This window comes from Notothenia rossii (genome assembly GCF_949606895.1).
Source record: "Notothenia rossii genome assembly, chromosome: 11".
Lineage (NCBI taxonomy): Eukaryota > Metazoa > Chordata > Actinopteri > Perciformes > Nototheniidae > Notothenia > Notothenia rossii.
Genome location: NC_136910.1, coordinates 6,662,053 through 6,681,895, shown reverse-complemented (window position 1 = coordinate 6,681,895; position 19,843 = coordinate 6,662,053). Strand labels below are relative to the sequence as shown.

General features: G+C 43.3%; 1 protein-coding gene across 4 annotated transcripts in view; it reads left to right on the top strand.

Moving 5' to 3' along the window:
- The window catches only part of trrap (transformation/transcription domain-associated protein), a 116,397-nt gene extending 97,292 nt beyond the window's left edge, over positions 1-19,105 (top strand). For all 4 annotated transcript variants that reach the window (XM_079657576.1, XM_079657575.1, XM_079657574.1 and 1 more), the window contains 8 exons: positions 207-412; positions 2,031-2,292; positions 9,377-9,602; positions 9,723-9,940; positions 11,161-11,345; positions 12,146-12,349; positions 15,664-15,858; positions 18,117-19,105. In XM_079657576.1, coding sequence (XP_079513702.1) covers positions 207-412; positions 2,031-2,292; positions 9,377-9,602; positions 9,723-9,940; positions 11,161-11,345; positions 12,146-12,349; positions 15,664-15,858; positions 18,117-18,401 — 1,781 coding nt within the window. In that variant the 3' untranslated portion in view covers positions 18,402-19,105. The remainder of the gene's footprint in view (positions 1-206; positions 413-2,030; positions 2,293-9,376; positions 9,603-9,722; positions 9,941-11,160; positions 11,346-12,145; positions 12,350-15,663; positions 15,859-18,116) is intronic.
- The last annotated feature ends 738 nt before the right edge of the window (positions 19,106-19,843 follow it).

The window sequence follows — 19,843 nt, the reverse complement described above, 5'->3', positions numbered from 1 at the left end:
AATTTGACTTGATGTCATGGTGCATACATAGCATTAAAAAATATTTGAAATAATACAAAAGCAGTATTTACATAGGAATAGAATGGAATCTAATTCTGCAGTAATACAAAAAATAAAACAACCTGACCGACCCTATTGAGTTCTCCTTCGTTGTCTCTTCACATCTCTGTCTCCACCGCTCATCCTTACCTCCTCTACCTCCCCAGATTCCTCAGGTCAGCAGCAGCCCAGCTCAGTGGGGGCCCAGCCTCACTCGGGGGCCTCTGACCCCGGACCCATCCGAGCCACGGCTCCCATGTGGCGCTGCAGCCGCATCATGCACATGCAGCGCGAGCTCCACCCCACGCTGCTCTCCTCCCTGGAGGGCATCGTGGACCAGATGGTGTGGTTCAGGGAGAACTGGCACGAGGAGGTGAGAAGAACAAAGCTGCTGTTTTTTCTCTGTGTGTCTAACAGCGCGTGGGTTTTCAGACGGTGAGAAGACAATAGCTTGTGAGACTTGTAAATGCATGTGTGTGTACAAGTGTGAACGCAGGAGTGTGTGTAAGTGTGTCACGCTGTCTCTCTGGTGGGCCGACACATCGGTTTGATCTGAGGTGTGATCCCGACCTGACGGTTCATAGGGTCCTCGACATCGCACATTCACACACTGAGCTAGTGTTGAACTCGTTAATGGCAGAATATGTTGATTGATTTATAATTGTTTTGCTCGTATATTCTCAAATCCCTTTTTGTGTTGGCTAGTCAGCTTCAATTGCCCTTTGCCTTTCTAGCAGCGTTTTTAATAGTTTTATAATAAACATATTAATATATAATATACAACTGTATTCATCTTACTGTGTTTATTTATGCTCCATTGTACACCTGTGGCAATAAAGGCATTTCAACACGAGGCAATTCAAAGTGTTTTACAAGAAAACACATCAAATTACATTTTACAAAATTATTAAAAAGCCATGAAACTAGTTTAAAACAAATTAAAATAGAATAAGATGGGTATAAAATACCAACCAAAAAAGTTACTGAACATTGATAATATAAATATGTATTATTGATGTATTTATTGATTTAATACAGTGGCAAAAGACAGTGGCAAATCAAAAATCAAAAGTCTTCTGCCTGGATTTAAAAGAAGTAAGTAAGCGTTACATCAAACCTGCACTTTACTGGGAGTTGTTTCCAGATATATGGAGCAGATGAAGATCTGATTTTGTAGGATGTAGCCCGGACACGATGGTCATAAATGAGCTTGATGCTGTTGCAAACTCTTAAAGCCATGCTCGGCAGAATACATGCAAGGTGTCTGTTTTCTGTGGGTGGAGGAGAGGACTGGGAGAAGGAGGCAGCAGGCTGAGACAGGTGATGGATGGTGGCGGTGAGGGTGTGAGATGGGGAAAGGGATTTAGGGCCGGAAGTTTGCCGGTGTGTGAGTGTGTGTGTGATTATCTGTGATGGTTTGGGGCACTCGGCAGCAGCTGCAGGCTCTATGCTTGGTTCCACCGGCACACAGGGCCCGAGAAGCCATCATCACCGTGTGTGTGTGTGTGTGTGTGTGTGTGTGTGTGTGTGTGTGTGTGTGTGTGTGTGTGTGTGTGTGTGTGTGTGTGTGTGTGTGTGTGTGTGTGTGTGTGTGTGTGTGTGTGTGTGTGTGTGTGTGTGTGTGTGTGTGTGTGTGTGTGTGTGTGTGTGTGTGTGTGTGTGTGTGTGGTCACATAGTTTAAATAGAAACTGAGAAAACATTTAATAAGTATACAGGCGTTTTTTGTAATTGGAAAAAAAATCGGACAGTGTAAATAAGTTAAATCCAACAAAGTCTGTTTTTTTTCAACGTTTGAACCTTGTGGGGAAAAGTGATTCTATCCATAACAAATATGTAACGGATTGTATCAGACCAGATGTCAAGCGATAGGATGTTCCGGTTTGAGCCGTTTTCTAGTTAATGCTTTTTTCTGCAGCTACAGTCAGAATTCCAAATAATTCACTATATATTTTTAACCAAATCTCCTGGTTCCTCTTCCTCCTCTCTGCAGGTGTTGAGGCAGCTCCAGCAGGGTCTGGCTAAATGCTACTCCGTTGCCTTTGAGAAGAGCGGCGCCGTGTCCGACGCCAAGATCACTCCTCACACTCTGAACTTTGTGAAGAAGCTGGTCAGCACCTTCGGAGTGGGCTTGGAGAACGTCCCTAACGTCTCCACCATGTTCTCCAGCGCCGCCTCCGAGTCTCTGGCCCGCAGAGCAAAGGCCACGGCCCAGGACCCCGTTTTCCAGAAGATGAAGGGACAGTTCACTACAGGTGGGTCGGCTTTTGAATGAATATAAACCTAAGGCTGGACACAAATCTAGACTAAGGTATGTTTCTGCAGAGGTATAGGCCTAAAAGCAGTATATTTTTTAATAATTTAAAAAAGTGATCATAGATGAGAGTAACACCTATGTCACTTCCGGGCAAAAATGATGGCCCCGCCCACTTTTAGGGGAAAGCAACGCTGTCATTTGAATGGCGGTCAATTCAAATTCTGAAGTTTCTGCCAATCCGAGGCAAACAATTACATTAAATCATTGGAACGACAATCAGGCTCGATATATGGTTAAATACAGCAGTGGGCGATGGATGTCCATAGATGCGGCGAAAATTACGGCCCCGCCCACTTTTGGGGGAAACAACGCTGTCATTTGAACGGCGGTCAAGCCTGAAGCCACAGAGCTCTTCTTCTACTGTCCTTTGTTCTTAGAGGAAATACAGAAAAACGTAACTCTGGATTTGTTTTAATGTTTCAGGTGCAATAAACGACACAGCAGCTTGTTGGCATGATACAACTATTATTTTCCGTCTCGCCCACGGGAGTAACGGCCGGCGAAATTACGGCCTCGCCTCCTGATTTTAATTTAACCACATAACGAGCCCGATTGTTGATTTCCAATGAGTTAATGTAATTGTTTGCCTGTCTGGCCATCGTAATCGGGCTCTTTGAAGACCCAGAAATCCACCGTTTTCTTACATTTCTGATCGGATTGGCAAAAACTTCAGAATTTGTATTGACCGCCGTTCAAATGACAGCGTCGTTTTCCCCCAAAAGTGGGCGGAGCTTTCATTTTCGCCCAGAAGTGACATAGGTGTTAGTCATCTATTCGATTTTGTATCGCCAATTATACCACAATTGCAATATCAGTCAAAAATCATAGCAATCAACAATTTCTTCCAAATCATGCAGTTGTAAATACAACCGTACAAAAAGACAGGAAGAAGTGTGGAAGAGCCTTTTTTTTTTTTTTTCTCTGTGTTTACTTTGTTGTTTTTAACACTCTAGTTTCATGAATGTCAGCTATGTTAACTTTAAGCATCCGTGCTTCACCTTTCTGCATCCACGTCATACCGTACCACTTGGAAATTGAAAGAGACATAGTCATACGTTTTCAACCAACCTAAAAAAAGTCTGTTTTTATTGTGTTTGAAAGGTGAGACAATGGCCCAGGTTGTGAAATCAGCAGCACCTGTTTGCCTTTCACCCTTGAGCCAGACTCCAGCCACCTCACAGTTAACCAGAGCAGTGTTTGTGTTATTCTTCCAACTATGTTTGGTGTTTCACAGTGGGGAAAGAGTCAAACACGTCACTCTCATGGTTAACCCAAAGTTGATGAGACGGGTACCCAAATGGCATCTGTCGATAATGAACTGGTTACATTATACCTGTACTTAGCTCAAATCTGTACTGCTTTGTTGAGAAGCTGGGAGCGTTGGTGTGCTGCAACGTAATTAAGGTCTCACCAACCAGATGATTTGATTTAGGGATGGGTTAGAGGTGGTGACTGGTCAGAAATAGGTATGCGTGTGAGTCAGTGTGTGTCTTTATTACACTGTTTGCACACGCCCACACTGGATTTGATTATACTCCAGTCAGCTGCATTTCTACACTGCTGCAGCTCCACAGTGATGTGTCTAGAGTGCTCTTGGCTCAGCTGAAATGATGAAACACTGTTGTAAAAGTCTTCAGAGTTTAAAAGTCTGTAAAACATCTCTATACTGAACTGTAATGAAATGTTTTGGCAGCTGCTTATATAAAAGTAAAATGGGTTCTCAAAGCAGGTTTTATAGACTAACAGTCCCTTAGAGACTGAGAACAATGACTTCCACCATATTGGCACTGGGCTTTCTTGGCCCTTTTTATATTAAAATGTGAATGTAGTGAAAGCCCAGTTAGGCTAAGTAGCAGTAGCACCAGTGAAGTGCTGTATAACTGTGGTTGGAGCTGGATGTTGCGCTTACAGTTTTGTTCCTCTTTGTCAGCGAACCAAACATTGTTAACGGGCTGTTTGCTGCTCCGAAAGTGAATGTAGCTCATAAAATATTGGAAGAGAATAACATTTGAGAGTGTATTGCTACTAAAGCTACCGTGGCATAGAGATGAAACACTTATCCTGTTGTATGTTAGTTCACAACAATGGAAGGGTATCTATTATGTTCTCGTTACAGAGAAAGCCATTGCATTGCCAGCATTAACTACCCATGTCGTTGTAGTCATCGCTGTAGATGCCTTGAGTTGTTAGTCTAATGTCAAATGCCATGTTGCCTTTGAGGTGACCCTTTGATAGCGTGAATTAAAGATAGCCTGTGGCTTGAAGTAGCTACATGTTTAATCCTGATAGCTGAGAAAATCCCCAATAGCGTACGCACCTCGATCTGTTATCAAAGAACCAAGGTTACGTTGAGTAACCCAAAGTATCACTATGTCTACACTTAAGATATTTAGACGTTTAAATAATGCGACAGGGGCCTTTCTAGCTATATATTGAACCTGTTCATTATTTCTTATCTTGTGCTGTTCATATCTGTACTTTGTTGTCTACCTTAAAATGAAGTCACCGATGCATTCAGAGCTGATGTAACCTAGAAAAATGTGGATTTGGAAAACACTCTGGAGGGAAAGGCGGTCTCTTGCCCAATTCTGGATGAAACATTTGAAAATCATTTGTCACGTCTTTTGCTTGTAAGCCATTGATAAGGCTTTGAGTCTTTCTGGCCTGCATGTTCAGATTTCATATTCACGCTGAACAGGTGCAGCTCGATCCCAGCCAAATCCCCCCTTTGAGACATTTCCCTCTCCACAATCATTCCCCTGTTTCTGGAAGCCACGTGTCTGTTTTCCTACATTACATGAGGGAGTTGAACCACAGTTCACTAGACTGGGTTTAAACGAGAACCGTCTGCAGCTTTCAAGCGCTCAAATAAACTTTGCTCTCTCCTTTCCACTCGCACGGACTGACTGCACATACATGTCCGCTGGATCACACTCGGGCCGCCTCTACTTTTTATTGCATTTCCACAGAGACACTCCCCCCCCCCCCCCCCCTCCCTGTCTAATGCTTTCCACCTCTACTTGTCTTAAAGTGGCCAATATAGCTAATGTGTTTGGCCCTGGGATATCGGAGGACAAGGACTGAGAGTGAAGGAAAAGAAACTCTAGTGACTCAGAGAAAAAAAGCCATTTATGGGTGTACCAGAGCTGGTAATCTTATACAATTACAGGGGAGATTAACAGATAGTAATCTATGGGAATGACATATAGACAGGTGTTGCGGTATTTGCGAGAAAAAACATGGAAACGGCACGTGCAAAGAACAACACAAACAATAGTGATCGTCCTGCTGGTGAATCCTCCCAGATGTCGCGGTGCCAGCTGTGCTCACGTCACCAGACCACCGCTACCCAGCTGCATCATGGGAGCAAGGCCGACAGAGACCGAAACCACACAAGCCTCCCGAGCGGAACAAACAGGGTTTACAGAGCCGAGCAGCCGAGCTCCCATTCCCCCGAACCGAGTTAGTGGCTCACGCGCTTTCACAGGGTTTGTGGTCCGGAAAATGTGGGTTTATGTGTGCACACATAACGTTTGGCAGCGGGGAGGCATTCAAATCCAATTACGGCCAATGCTATTTGCATGAGTTACTGTTTTAGCAGCGGATGTGTTCCAGAGCTTCTTCTTGGCTTCTTACTTCCGTGCTTATTAACTAGTCATTTGTTATGTTAAGGACATTCACCATAGTTCAATGTGATTCTGTTAAGAAGTTTGGCTAGGCACCTTCAGCTGGTTGTTACTCGTAAGTTTTTAATTTGAACCAGAACACCTACTTTCTTCTGCTGCGTTGACCTTTGTTGCACTCCAAACTTCAGCTCACCGATCAGATAAAGTTAAGTTGAATCCACCCCACCACACACACACACACCCCCCCACACTGAGTCAGGAACCAGGGCAGTCCATGAGGGAATGATGCTTCTTTCTACAGAGGTGACCCACCTCCAGAGTGTGGATCCATAATTTGCTCCTGAAGTGCAGAGCGTCTGCTGTGTGTGGTCTATCAGGTAGGGCAGAGCAGCAGCGCTGGATTCTGCACACAGGTCAGAGGTCAACCTGGAGGCTTCCCACACTACGCTGTGTGTCTCGGCATCTTATTCCCGCCGCTCACTCATAGAGCAGGGGTCAAGTACGAGTTGAGCGGGACTGAAAATAACTGTCTTCTGCTCCTGCGGCTGCACGGCACTTTCAACAAAACACCTCTGTATTTTTTTTTACTTTGTGTTAAACCTCATATTCTCACACTATGTTAAGTATAGTTAAAGCTCCAAAGAAGGTGAAATCATTGTTAGGACTGCACAATTATTACGATGTTATTCAGACTACTGCAAAACTCAAATAGCAGCGAGCACAATAAATGTCAAATAATGATGAACCTGAACATGAGCACAATCGGGTCCCTTTTAAATGCGAGTATATAAGTATTTTGGAGCTGCAGATATATCCGGGCCTACACATTTAATACTATGGACTAAGATTCTTAAAAATATACACTATTAGATTCACATGTGTTTCATTGAGATTCTAAACTATCAATCTTTATTGCAATATCAGTCAAAGTATTATCAATGTAGAAGTTTTCCCATATCAGGCAGCCCTAATGTTTACCATTTGTTTACTAAAAGGCCTTCTTTGCTCTTGTGTTACAGCATGTTTACTGCTTTTAATACATTGTATTTTTACGAGTTGTAATAATGCCCGAGTCGTACGTGCAGCCATCTTTAGATTTAAACAGGTAACATGCTTTATATCTGATCGAGACGGAATGATATTACTTTCTTCCTCCAAGCCTCGCTTTGTCTATTTGTAAGCATTATACCCTTTTATGGTGCCGAATTGTTGTCGGGTTGCAATTCTTTAGGACCGTTTCAATTTTCCCTCCGCTATCGAGGCAGGAGAATTGCAGGCAGACGGATAGCGAAATAGGGTCGCGCCGAAAAGAACATTGGCTGTTTTAAAGGGCTTATTTAAAGCATTAGGAGGTCTCACTCTGGGAGAGATTGAGCTGGTTTGAAATGGCCTTGCAGTTTCATGGATTCATTGTGTGTGTGTGTGTGTGTGTGTGTGTGTGTGTGTGTGTGTGTGTGTGTGTGTGTGTGTGTGTGTGTGTGTGTGTGTGTGTGTGTGTGTGTGTGTGTGTGTGTGTGTGTGTGTGTGTGTGTGTGTGTGTGTGTGTGTGTGTGTGTGTGTGTGTGTGTGTGTGTGTGTGTGTGTGTGTGTGTGTGTGTGTGTGTGTGTGTGTGTGTGTGTGTGTGACAGAGATGTCCTGGGGGCTTTACTCTAAAATGGAAACCCTGCCTGGCTCCCCTTCTTCCGTTGTTATTGCTGCAGCCCATCACAATACGTTACGTGCAATATGAGTTGTGACTTGAAACAGGAATTTAATACTTTAAGACTCTCATTTTTATAGCCCTAATTTAATCAGCTCCCAGCCTGGGGGGGGGGGAGGGGGGGGTTAGGTTGATGGAGCAAACCGTTTCTCCTCGAGCCTGCAATGAATAACTTATACGTGGAGTTCCCTTAAGCAAGGCACTTCCCCACCCTGCTGCAGCGATGTGGCCGACAGTGAAACAGCGTATTTACATCGGGCATTTCCCAGATGTGAGTTTCTGAAAACCACCTCCCTCCCCGAGGCCATCACTGTGAGAAAAACCAGGTGTTCTTCGTCCGTCTGACTGTGTAAATAACGCTAAAGCAAACACCCGGATGTAACTTGAATGAATCTTTACCGGTTTCACACAGGCCCTGCAGCGTTTGCATTTAAGTGTCACCTCACCAATAAGCGTTCACTTCTCTTTTCCAATATTTATTTCGGTTCTGTTTTGCTTAATCTATTTGACTCACTTTTAAATCCTGTCCCTTGTGCGTGTGCTGCTTGCATGTGTTTTAAAATGTACGTTATTTGGCAAGGTTACCTCGAAACACATTGGTAGTTATAGCACAGCTCTGGGAGCGCATTTCCACGGGGGAGGTCAAAGGTCAAACACACACAAAAACACACATGGGAGCTGCTGTTAAAGTGCTGTAATGTTGGCAGCTAATGCAGCTCCACTGGGTCACTTTATGGGGTTAGTGTCCCGCTGAAGGGCATTTTAAGAATAGTTGATTAGGGAGGGGTAGTGTAAAACGTTGACCCCCCCCCCCCCCCCTAAAAGACTTAAAGAATTTCAGTCACTTTCAAATGACTGGAACCTGCATATGCTTTTTTATTTTTTGTACAAGTTTCACATTTATTTTCTATCTATGTTTTTACAGTTGAATATCACAGTGTGCTTTAAGCCAATGATACTTAATCATCAAGTTCACTAGGCCAGGTTTGGGCTTAAGGGGAGCTCAGTGTTTACAGCTGGCAGCCGAGGTGCAGAGTCCATTGCCAAGTTCGCGCTTTTCAATCCCTAGCCATGGGAAAAAACTCAATCTCCCCAACACAGCCACTGTCTAGCCCCAAAAACTACTTAGAAAAAGAAAAATCACTAGGCCACTACTCATATTGGGTCTTTTTCTATCCCTTCTTTTGGACCATGGCCGCCATGCTACATGTCGAGAATAGTGCGATATCGTGATGTGAGTCTAGAAATGGATTAGAGCATAGAGTTGGCTTTTGTCCCCTGCAGAGAGGAGGAAGGAGAAATGGTCCAAAACACTTGAACATATAACAATGCTCATTAAAAACATGTCTATATTCTAGATTGGTTGTTTTAAGCTATCTGTTGGATTCTGATCTCGCACGAATGGCTTTTTTTTTTATAACGATATAGTTATATAAGATTAGATATCGTGTTAGATTTTGACTATCGTAATATTTTCTTTAGGTTGTCTATTCCCGGTGGTAAAGGCTACGTTTCACTAATTAATGTACATTTTTCAGATTATTTGTCTTTACCCACTAAATCAATATGTTGGTTAAATCATCAAAGTCTCATTGCGTAAATATTTAATAAATGCATCAATAGTTACACTTGTTAAGGGTTAGGGGAATAAGGAGTTTCTTGCTGTAACATCGACTTCTCTCTCCTTCCCTGGCAGACTTTGACTTCAGCGTGCCGGGCTCCATGAAGCTCCACAATCTCATCTCAAAGCTGAAGAAGTGGATCAAGATCCTGGAGGCCAAGACCAAGCAGCTTCCCAAGTTCTTCCTCATCGAGGAGAAGTGCCGCTTCCTCAGCAACTTCTCCGCTCAGACGGCCGAGGTGGAGATCCCCGGGGAGTTCCTCATGCCCAAACCCACACACTATTACATCAAGATCGCACGGTAAGGGACTCTTTACAAAAGTGTATCAAGTAAAAAATACTTGGTAAAAAAGTGATATGGAAGTAGAATCATCCCTCCATATTATTTCTCCCACATCATGTATCTCTTCCCTCTCTCCAGGTTCATGCCCCGGGTGGAGATCGTTCAGAAGCACAACACGGCGGCCCGTCGTCTCTACATCCGCGGCCACAACGGAAAGATCTACCCGTACCTGGTGATGAACGACGCCTGCCTGACGGAGTCCCGCCGAGAGGAGAGGGTCCTGCAGCTGCTCCGCCTCCTCAACCCCTGTCTGGAGAAGAGGAAGGAGACCACCAAGAGACACCTCTTCTTCACCGGTACGACCAGAATGGAAGACGCAGATGCATTGGGTTGAAAGTCATATCTTAGGGCTGAAAAATATACGAAGGGCTGGGCCACTCACTAGAGGTATACTGCCTCATAAGTTCAGTTATGAGTTAGCAAAATCAATCAGAAGTAGGTACATGATGCTTGTGTGTGTTGGCAACTCATCCCTTACAAAAGATCTCACATTGATTATAATAAGGAGAAATAGGAAGAGTGTATTTCAAGCTTGTTGTGTAAATAAGTCATTGGGCTTTTTTCTTAAGATTTGTTAGAAAATGTTTCCAACTTTAACTGAATTTATTTAAAAAGTGGTCTTAACACATGAATACAATGTAATATATGTTTACATGCATATAGAAGTACAATATAAGCACAAGTTTCATTTGTGGGCCATCTTTCATTATACTTTTTTTATTTGATGAGGGCCGATTCAAAACGGTCCGTGGGCCGCATTTGGCCCCCGGGCCGTAGTTTGGACACCCCTGTCATATAGGGACTAGGGAGGACTTTGACTGAAATTATTTATTTTTTGTACGTTTCACTTTACGAGTTACTTCCTCCCCATGTGAGTTTTTGGTCAACAAAATAGGAAAAATCAGTTATTTTTGTACACATATTTGTCATATGTGTTCTTCTGATACCAGCTCCCTGTGTTCAGTCCCCTGAAGTGTTGCTGTAAACTAAAAAACAATTGGCAGCGACCGTATCATTTTCCTTCCCTTTGTCACCACACAAACACAATCTCAATCCCCCTTTCAAGCGCCATTTCCTCTCCTGTCGCCCCCTTGAGGTTTTCCTCCGCCCAGATGTTTGCCCACTCTCAATTGATGCACTTGATTGGTTTGTTAAAGGGGAAATATGGACGGGGAATTCAGCGGTCCCTTCCAACCCATTTCCTCCCAACTGCAATGGCTGCTGCTATAGATTTGATTCTTGGTGCCAGTGTATGTAAATGTTTAGACTGTCTTTTATTTGTTGCTCCTTTGACCCTGGTTGTTGTTGAGCGATGGCTCGCCTTCACTGCAGCTGTTTTGACTCTGGAGTATTTTAGATGTAGGTTTAGACCGGTGGTTCACACTGTGGTAAAACAGGCACGAATGTTTACTGACTTACTTGTTTTTCATCTCCTCCCCTACTACCACTCCTATTTCTTCCCTCCTCTCTTTCCCACTTGTGTCCTCTCTCCTCCCTCCCTCCCTCCCTCCCTCAGTGCCCCGAGTGGTAGCAGTGTCGCCTCAGATGCGTCTGGTAGAAGACAACCCTTCGTCTCTGTCTCTGGTGGAAATCTACAAACAGCGCTGTGCCAAGAAAGGAATCGAACACGACAACCCCATCTCCAGATATTACGATCGCCTGGCCACGGTGCAGGCCAGAGGCACACAGGCCAGCCACCAGGTACACACACGAGGATCATAACAACACATTTGCATTATGCAGCACAAGTGTGACTTAATTTGATGGCCCGCGTTGACATTCCTCCCAGGTGATTGAATTGTAATTAAACGGTAGCTTCATGCAGCCGTGTCATCAAGGAATCAAACTATGTCCATGCCGTCAGCTTTTCATTAGCTGAGGATACAAGCTTTTATTTAGTCTAAGATAAAGAATAATTTAATAAGGAATATTAACAATATTCTGATTTAAACATGCATGGTTTTCAGTGTGACAAGGACAGTTTGCTAGTGGATTTGTCTGCTCAATCAAAGTGAATTTGCATGCTGCTAGATAAACCAGTCACAGATAATAGATGCGTTCTTTATTCAAATGCAACATACATCCTTCCTCGACTGATTGGCTACTTCTTGATGTTTTTTCTTCACGGTGGTGAACTGTAAAATAATGATAATTGTCACTGTTAATGACCTAAATTATCCATGAAATGAAAAAAATGAACCCATCCAGACCTCCCCAATATATTAGTATAAGCTTTTAGTGGCTGCATTGCATACATTGTTTTAAGACTCTTTGCACTCTGACTGTAACATACAATAACCTAAAAAATATATAAGCTTTAAATTAATCATCTACTCTTGGCCTCTGCATTAAGCTAGCCCACTGTGTACATGAAAGAATGTCTGAAAGGTGCCACTGGAGAAGAAGACTGACTGGTGGAATACACACAGTTACAGAGAGGATCATTGGAGGCTCTCAAAATCAGCTGCTGACCCCCCCCTTCCCCTCCTGTCTACCACCAGGTCCTGCGGGACATCCTGAAGGAGGTGCAGGGGAACATGGTGCCCCGCAGCATGCTGAAGGAGTGGGCTCTGCACACCTTCCCCAACGCCACAGACTACTGGACCTTCCGGAAGATGTTCACCATCCAGCTGGCCCTCATCGGCCTGGCAGAGTTCATGCTGCACCTCAACAGGCTGAACCCCGAGATGCTGCAGATCGCTCAGGTAGGAGAGACAGAAAACATGTCCGACTCTCTCCGTCAAGGGCGAGACGCTTCCATGTGACGGGGGGACGGGGACGGGGGTTAATTCAGTAGCTATACACCCTCATAGATGCATTAAGAGATCACCGTTACCGTCTCCGTATCTGGCCGTGTGAATTACCATTCTCCCCCGTGACATTCACGCTCGGCCTATCAGTCAGAGCCGCTGTCGGGGCGCAGGATGTTTTGACAGAACGCTGTATTCAGTCCCTCTGCTCTACAGCTATCAAAGACGTTTCAATTTGAGACGGGCCGCGTCGGTGCGCGCCTCCGCCCGCCGCAGACAGCTTTCTGAAAGTCATTATTAAAGATGATTGTGTCAGTCGGCCACCCCACCCCTCTGATCCTAATCGGCCTTTGCTGACAGGCGTTCCTCCGGGCAGCTAAGCGCTGGTATTAAGCCCCCTCTCTGCCTGTTCCACTCGGCAGATCCCATTAGACACAGCAGGATTACGGTGCACACACACACAAACATTACACACAAACGGAGAGAGTGCAAGGACAGGACATCACAGCAGCAGCACTGAGCCCCACCCTGCCTCCAGAGACCCTCACTTCCTTTAGGTGCTGCTATGTGAGCTCTCTGATGTTTGAGGCATCGATTAAAAGGTCCTGCGTTATCAGGCTGGAAGTCAATCAAAGAATGATGTTGTTAGTAAATAATACTACCTTTTATCGTCCGTTTTTTACCGGTAAGGGGTTTTCTTTTATGCACTCAAAGGGGTCATACATAATAATAATAGCAATAGCAATACACCCCTGTATACATTGCATGTGCATATTGCTATGTTCCCTGTTATATTTACTCTGTATCTTTTTCTCAATTATCTATTTTAATTCTTTATATTCTCGCATAGTATTTATATTACGCTCAGTCATCATCAGTTATTGGTAATGAAACACATAACCCAAAAAATACGTTGTGTTTTCTATTTAGAAATTGTATTTTCTATTCATATTTGTATGTTATTTTATTTCATTTTGCAAAAATCCTAAGGGAAATATCTGGTTCTTAAGATGCTAAAGATATTTCTTCTTCCTTTTATGTCTATTTTTTCTGAAATGCGTCAACTGTCATGAAGCCTAACTTCCTCCTAGATATATAAAGTATTCAAAAGACATACTTTATTAATCCCCTGGAGAAGTTTAGTTAAACGCCCTTCCTCCTAAACCATCATCTCGAGAATTCCTTCTGTAAGAGTTTCTCTATCTCCTCTCATATCATTGCAGTATCTTCTGAAAATCTCCCAGTACCTGTCAAATCTCACGCTCAAGTTCACATCCCCAAAGTCACGGAGAGTGTCTCGTTAACGTCGTGTCATTGAGTTCACACCGGCCCCAAAATGAAGCCGTCGCTGGCCAGTAGCGCGGAGATTTAGCATTCTGAGCGCTGCCTCCACAGCCAACTGTCTGCGGGCTTATCTGAGCCTCGGGGGGGCTTCTGGTGTCTCAGCCCAGTGCCTCGAGGGCCTCCGCCAGGCCCAGAGGAGCAGATGACAGTAGGAGAGAGGGGGGGAGGCAGGCAGAGGCAGAGGAGAATTAAGGAGAAGGGAGGGAAAGAGGCGAGGCAGAGGAAAACGAGGAGAGGCAGCTGGGATGAAACGCCGGGCTATAAAGCTGTCAGAGCCTCTCACCTTTTCATACCAGCAGCTTATCTCCCTGCAGTGGCTGCTCCAGAGCCGTCCTCTCGCACATAAACGCAGGCTTAAAGATGAGAACGTGCCTGTATATATTTAAGTCAGCGGGGAGCGGGAGTGAATTGAGGATTATTGATGTTCTGCTGCTGATAGTTTGACGTGTTACTGTGTCTGGTCCACCCAGATCAATACATGAAGCCATTTTGTTGGGGGAGGTTGTTTTTGTTACTCCCCCTTCCTGAAGGAGAGTTATTTGTTGCTGGGGTAATGTGGTCTGAGGACTGTGGGGAACGGAAAGGAGTATATATTTATTTTTTGTTATTTTTTATTTATTAACTTATATCATCCATACAATGTGCTTGTTCCGATTTTTTTTAAATGTACAAACAGAATAAATAAACGTATTGAATGCCTTATTGTTTTTACTTTAAAGGGGACCTATCATGCAAAATGCACGTTTTGTTGTCTTTTATACATAAACATGTGTCCCCGGTGTGTCGGGGAACTCACGCAGCGTCAGAAAATAAAACCCTCTCTCTTTTCCGCCGTACCCAAATCTCTAAAAACGTGGGAACAACGGAGCTGATCCAGATTTGCGTCCGATATGACGTAATATCTGAAATGTGGACCCACGGCCCAATCAGAAAGTTTCTATCAGAAACAATGCCCGACTGTTTTGGACGTAACATGGTCAGTGTTTACATTAGCATCGCTAACACTCAGAGCTAACCTGTACTGGAGAGCATGTGTGTGAAGAAGCAGGAAGTAAAAAGGAACTCACCTTGTGGTATAACCGGCAAGAGAGAAAGCCTTTGAGCTCCATACTGTTTCAGAGATAATCCTTGATAATCCATGATATGGCGTTTCATCACGGCAGTATTTAGTTTAGACAGTAGCTGCCGGGTCCCGCATGAGCTCAGCCCCCTTTCTTTTTGTATCAATATATTTTTTTTAAAAACTTTATACCCCAAATCAGCACTTTTGAAACAGGAAGTGAAATAGAGGGATATGAGGCATGGCTAGAATGGATGATCTGTTTGGTATTTGGAGCAAAACACTTTATAGACATGTTTCTTGTATATTTGTATATATCTGAGACCTATGCTATTGCCTAAAAATAGCGTGATAGGTGCACTTTAAATCTGAAAGCAGCTAAATTTGTTCATTATAAATATTTTTAATCTATTTTATTAAAAATGTTACTGCCCACTTTTTGGTTTAACGCTTTACATTTTTATTTTTTATTTTATCTTTTTTGGTTCTTTCTATTTTAAGATGGAGCAACTTTCAAAAACCACATTTTCTGAGATAAATATAGTATTAAGAAGACATACCTGATTAATCCCCTTAGTTTAAATTGAGTAATTTTGTATTATTTTTACGTGAACGGAAAAAAAAACAGAAACATGTGAAAAGAATTATGAAAATAAATTCAAAACCTAAATAATGTTCATATTAAGGGGGATTCAAATTAAAACACCTACAGATTAAGTATAAGATTCAAGCTGATTGGAAGACGGTGACAAATGAAGGAGTCTAGGATATACCCTCTTCACGACCGCACACTGTAAAAAATGAATTTTTAAGCGTTATGTTTTCTTTGATTGATTTCTGACTTTATCCCCTTCTCTGTTTTCAGGACACGGGGAAGCTGAACGTCTCGTACTTCCGCTTCGACATCAACGACGCCACGGGCGATCTGGACGCTAACCGCCCGGTTCCTTTCCGCCTGACGCCCAACATCTCCGAGTTCCTGACCACCATCGGGGTCTCCGGCCCGCTCACCGCCTCCATGATCGCCGTGGCTCGATGCTTCTCTCAGCCGAACTTCAAGGTAACTCATCGGGTCTACCAAATGTTTCCGTTCTGAAGATTATTCCGTTTTTGCAAATAAACTACAGCTGGGAATAGTAATATTTTACGGATAAATATTGCCGATAATATTTCCCATTTATTTTTGTGGTATAGGGTTTTGAACATTGTTTTAGATATGATTTTTAAACTGTTTCTAATAGCAGTCACAATCAAAGCCATTGAATGCTGTTTTGGTTCACTCATTACACTCTCATTAACATCATATAGACAAAACACTGATAGTTCCTGACTGCTAACGGCTTAGCATCACGCAGACAAAGTTAGCGACGAGCATTGGAACACATTGGAGAATTTAGTATAAAAAATCATCAAAGATAATTACACATAATGAATGAACAAAAATAACAAGACAAAAAGGAAAAGAGACATTCAGCAGATTAAAAACCATACATTTCTTTATGGAGATCAAATCAAGTTTTATTTTTACAGCACATTTAAAAGCGATCTTTGGTCGAGCCAAAGTGCTGTACATGTAATAAAAACACTTTACTACAATCACAATAAAAGACAATAATTTACAACATAAATATAAAAAAACTAAAACACAGGGAATAGTCAGGTGTCATGCTCCGCTCTGACTAGAAGGCCAGGGAGAAGGAGTGAGTCTTTAGTGAGGATTTAAAAACCCCTAGTGTCTGGGCCGACCTCACGTGGAGGGGCAGAGTGTTCCAGAGCCTGGGGCCAGCTGCTGCGAAGGCTCGGTGCCCTCGGGTTTTGAGCCTGGTCTTGGGCACTATCAGCAGCAGCTGGTTAGCCGACCTTAAAGCTGTGGCTGGGGTGTAGCGATGGAGGAGTTCAGCTGTATAGGCCGGAGCCAGCCCATTTAGGGCTTTGAAAACAAAAAAAATGAGTTTAAAATCAATTCGGATTCAAATTGGAAGCCAGTGCAGTGAGGCCAGAGTTGGGGTGATGTGGTGGAGACCAAAACGGAGCAAAAAAGGAGATTGAATATTGGACTTTATCTGATGTAATAAAATGTCATGTTTCTAGCTTGTGTCCATTACCCTCAAGTGGCCAAATAATTAGTTATTGTAGATTTAGGGAAATATCTTTGTTCATCATTTCTGATTAAAAATACTTGCTCAAATCGACCATTTTACAGAGAAGTGTTTTCATATTTATCAGCGAGGATACACATCATTCTGTAAAAGTATGACGTGGTTTGTTTTGAATTCAAGTCCTGCAAATTCTGTTTAGCACTTAGGAAGTTCAGCAAAACAATGCAATAAAAGCCCGAGCAGGCACTAGGTATAATCTGCAGCAGGGCTGTAATTACAGATCTGTGGTGTCTAAATTTAGGTCTGACTCTTAAAGTCTGACTTATGTGCAGGCAGCAGGAGTGCTTAAGATGCAAATAAACAAAACACTACTAGCCACGGCCGAGAGCCAGCGGACGTTTCCAGGAAACCCAATAAAAACGTAAAAATCCTACACTCAGATATATTGAAGCCGTATAAAGGCTTACGGTAAGAAGGAGCTCGTTAGGAGATGATTGGCGGTGTTGTGGCTCCATCATGGTTTAGATGGTGATGTGTTTGACTTCAGTATCACCGTAATGGGCTGCTAACAACACAGAGACATTTCCTCCAGATGATTGACACACCCTTAATTGGAGCGAACAGCTTTGCTTTATGAGTGTGTTTGAGGTCGGCAGAGACTCGATATAAACTGAGGTTTTACTTTTCTCTTATTCCCAGAACGGACACTTTCAGGAAGACTGGGTATAATTTACTCAAATAGATGCTTTGTTTATCTAATGAGACTCTAATGAGCCACTCAAATCTGTCAACTACCCGTTATAAAATGGTTTATACACCAACTTTCCATCATCTTTCTTGCAATATAAAGTAAATGAGACACGTCTGCAACACAAAAAGAAAAATGGGAGCGGTGGAGATGAGGAGGTGTCGGCGTTCTGGCGATTACGCCGTGAAGTTGTTTGCGGCCTGCCAGTAAACCCAAAGCAGAAGAAGAAGTGACGTCAGCGGCTTCATTCGCCTAATCCACCCTCAGGGACTTATTCCGGTGTGAATGCGATCTGCTCTTTAGTTCATCAGAACTCTTTAGTTCTGATGAACTAAGTACGGCAAAGTACTTGGTGTGAAAGCACCTATTGGTTCATCCAGTTAAAGACTGAATCTTTCATATTTAATTTTAAATGTTTTCTCCCCCGTTGATTCACGAAACTAACATCTTCATTTCCTCCATCTCCTCCAGGTTGACGGCATCCTGAAGGCGGTGCTCCGTGACGAGATCATCGCGTGGCACAAGAAGACGCAGGAGGACACGTCCATGCCTCTGTCGCCCGCCGGCCAACCGGAGAACATGGACTCCCAGCAGCTCGTCTCATTGGTCCAGAAGGCTGTCACCGCCATCATGACCCGCCTCCACAACCTGGCTCAGTTCGAGGGGGGGGAGAGCAAAGTGAACACACTGGTTGCCGCCGCCAACAGCCTGGACAACCTGTGCCGGATGGACCCCGCCTGGCACCCCTGGCTCTGAGGAGTCATGTGACGAAGAGGAGAAGAAGAGATCCAGGGATTTGTTTTTGTTTACGTTTATCTGAAAACTGTCACAGAAAAACCTGAAGGACTCTCGATCAAAGTACACTGAAAAAGTTAAATCAGGTGGAAACAAACGGCTGTCACATTGATAGTTATATCTGGATTTTTTTTTTTTTTTTAAATCAAACACAATTTCTCCCCCACCTTCTATTTATTTTTATAACTCAATGACGCGGACTTTCTGTGTGATGCCGGTAGAAATACTGTTGGTGTCAAAATGAGCCACTCGTTCAAGCGGTTCGGTCTGTGTTGAATTTCACCCGCGTCAGTTTGATTGTTCTCCTCCCAAAACAGCCATTGGTCCTCTTAAATGTGTATTTAAGCCGACAACTGTGTCGCCTCTTTTCTATTCGTGCACATTGAGGGATTTTATTGTCCCGTGAAACAGATTATGCTCTTTATTTTTTATTCCCAAAGCCATGTTACTTTATATTTCGTTCCCCCCCCTTCAGCCCTGTTGTAATGTAACAATGTGAAACTTCAGGGCGTAGTGACACTGTAATGAGCTGTTACGGCTTTAAAGTCAGCTGTGTATGCATATCCTCTTTTTGTAAAGGTACAATGCTTTTTCAACAGAAGTGTTATTTCTTCCCATGTAAATAAGCATTTTGTTTTAATAAAATGCTCTTTTTGAATACAGAATCTGCTTTTGCTCTTATGATAACCTCACACACCTTCATAATCTATTTAATATGTTTAATTCCTATCATGCTTTTTGGGGTTTCCCCTTTCCTGTAGTGTGTTATATAGGTTTTAGTGCATGTTAATGGTCGGCAAAGGCTAAAACAACTGAAACGCCTCAATTAGACTCCATGGATTACTTAAGGAACATAATGACATCACTGTATAACACTAGCGCTTCTATTGGCTAGCGGTCCAACACATTGTACGTGATAGGCTAAGCGGTTGACCAATCACAACAGAGCCGGTCAGCTGACCAATCAGAGCAGACTGGGCTTTGGTTTCATGAAAAGAGATGCTTCAGCACAGGCAGTATGAGAAAAATAAAGAGCTTTTTGAACATTAAAGCATGGAAAATGTCACAGTAGAGATAAATAAATACAAATATGAACCTGAAAATGAGCACCACAGGTCCACTTTCGATTTTTTTAACCAATAATTCTAAAACTATGCTAATTTCCATAAAGTTTGTATTCCTGAATTGTATATTTTAGCAGCTGTAAAGCAGCAATAATAGGCAGTAATCCCCCTCTGCCTCTCACATCTACTGCATCACTGTCACAGCCATAATCACCCTGAAGGACGCACTCCTGGATATTATTGCGGTAATAACTCATGCTGTGAAATCACTCCAGACGATCCATTCTCTGGCGTTAAAAAGTCTATCGCCGGCCGCCTCGCGGCGCACAGTTAGCAGAC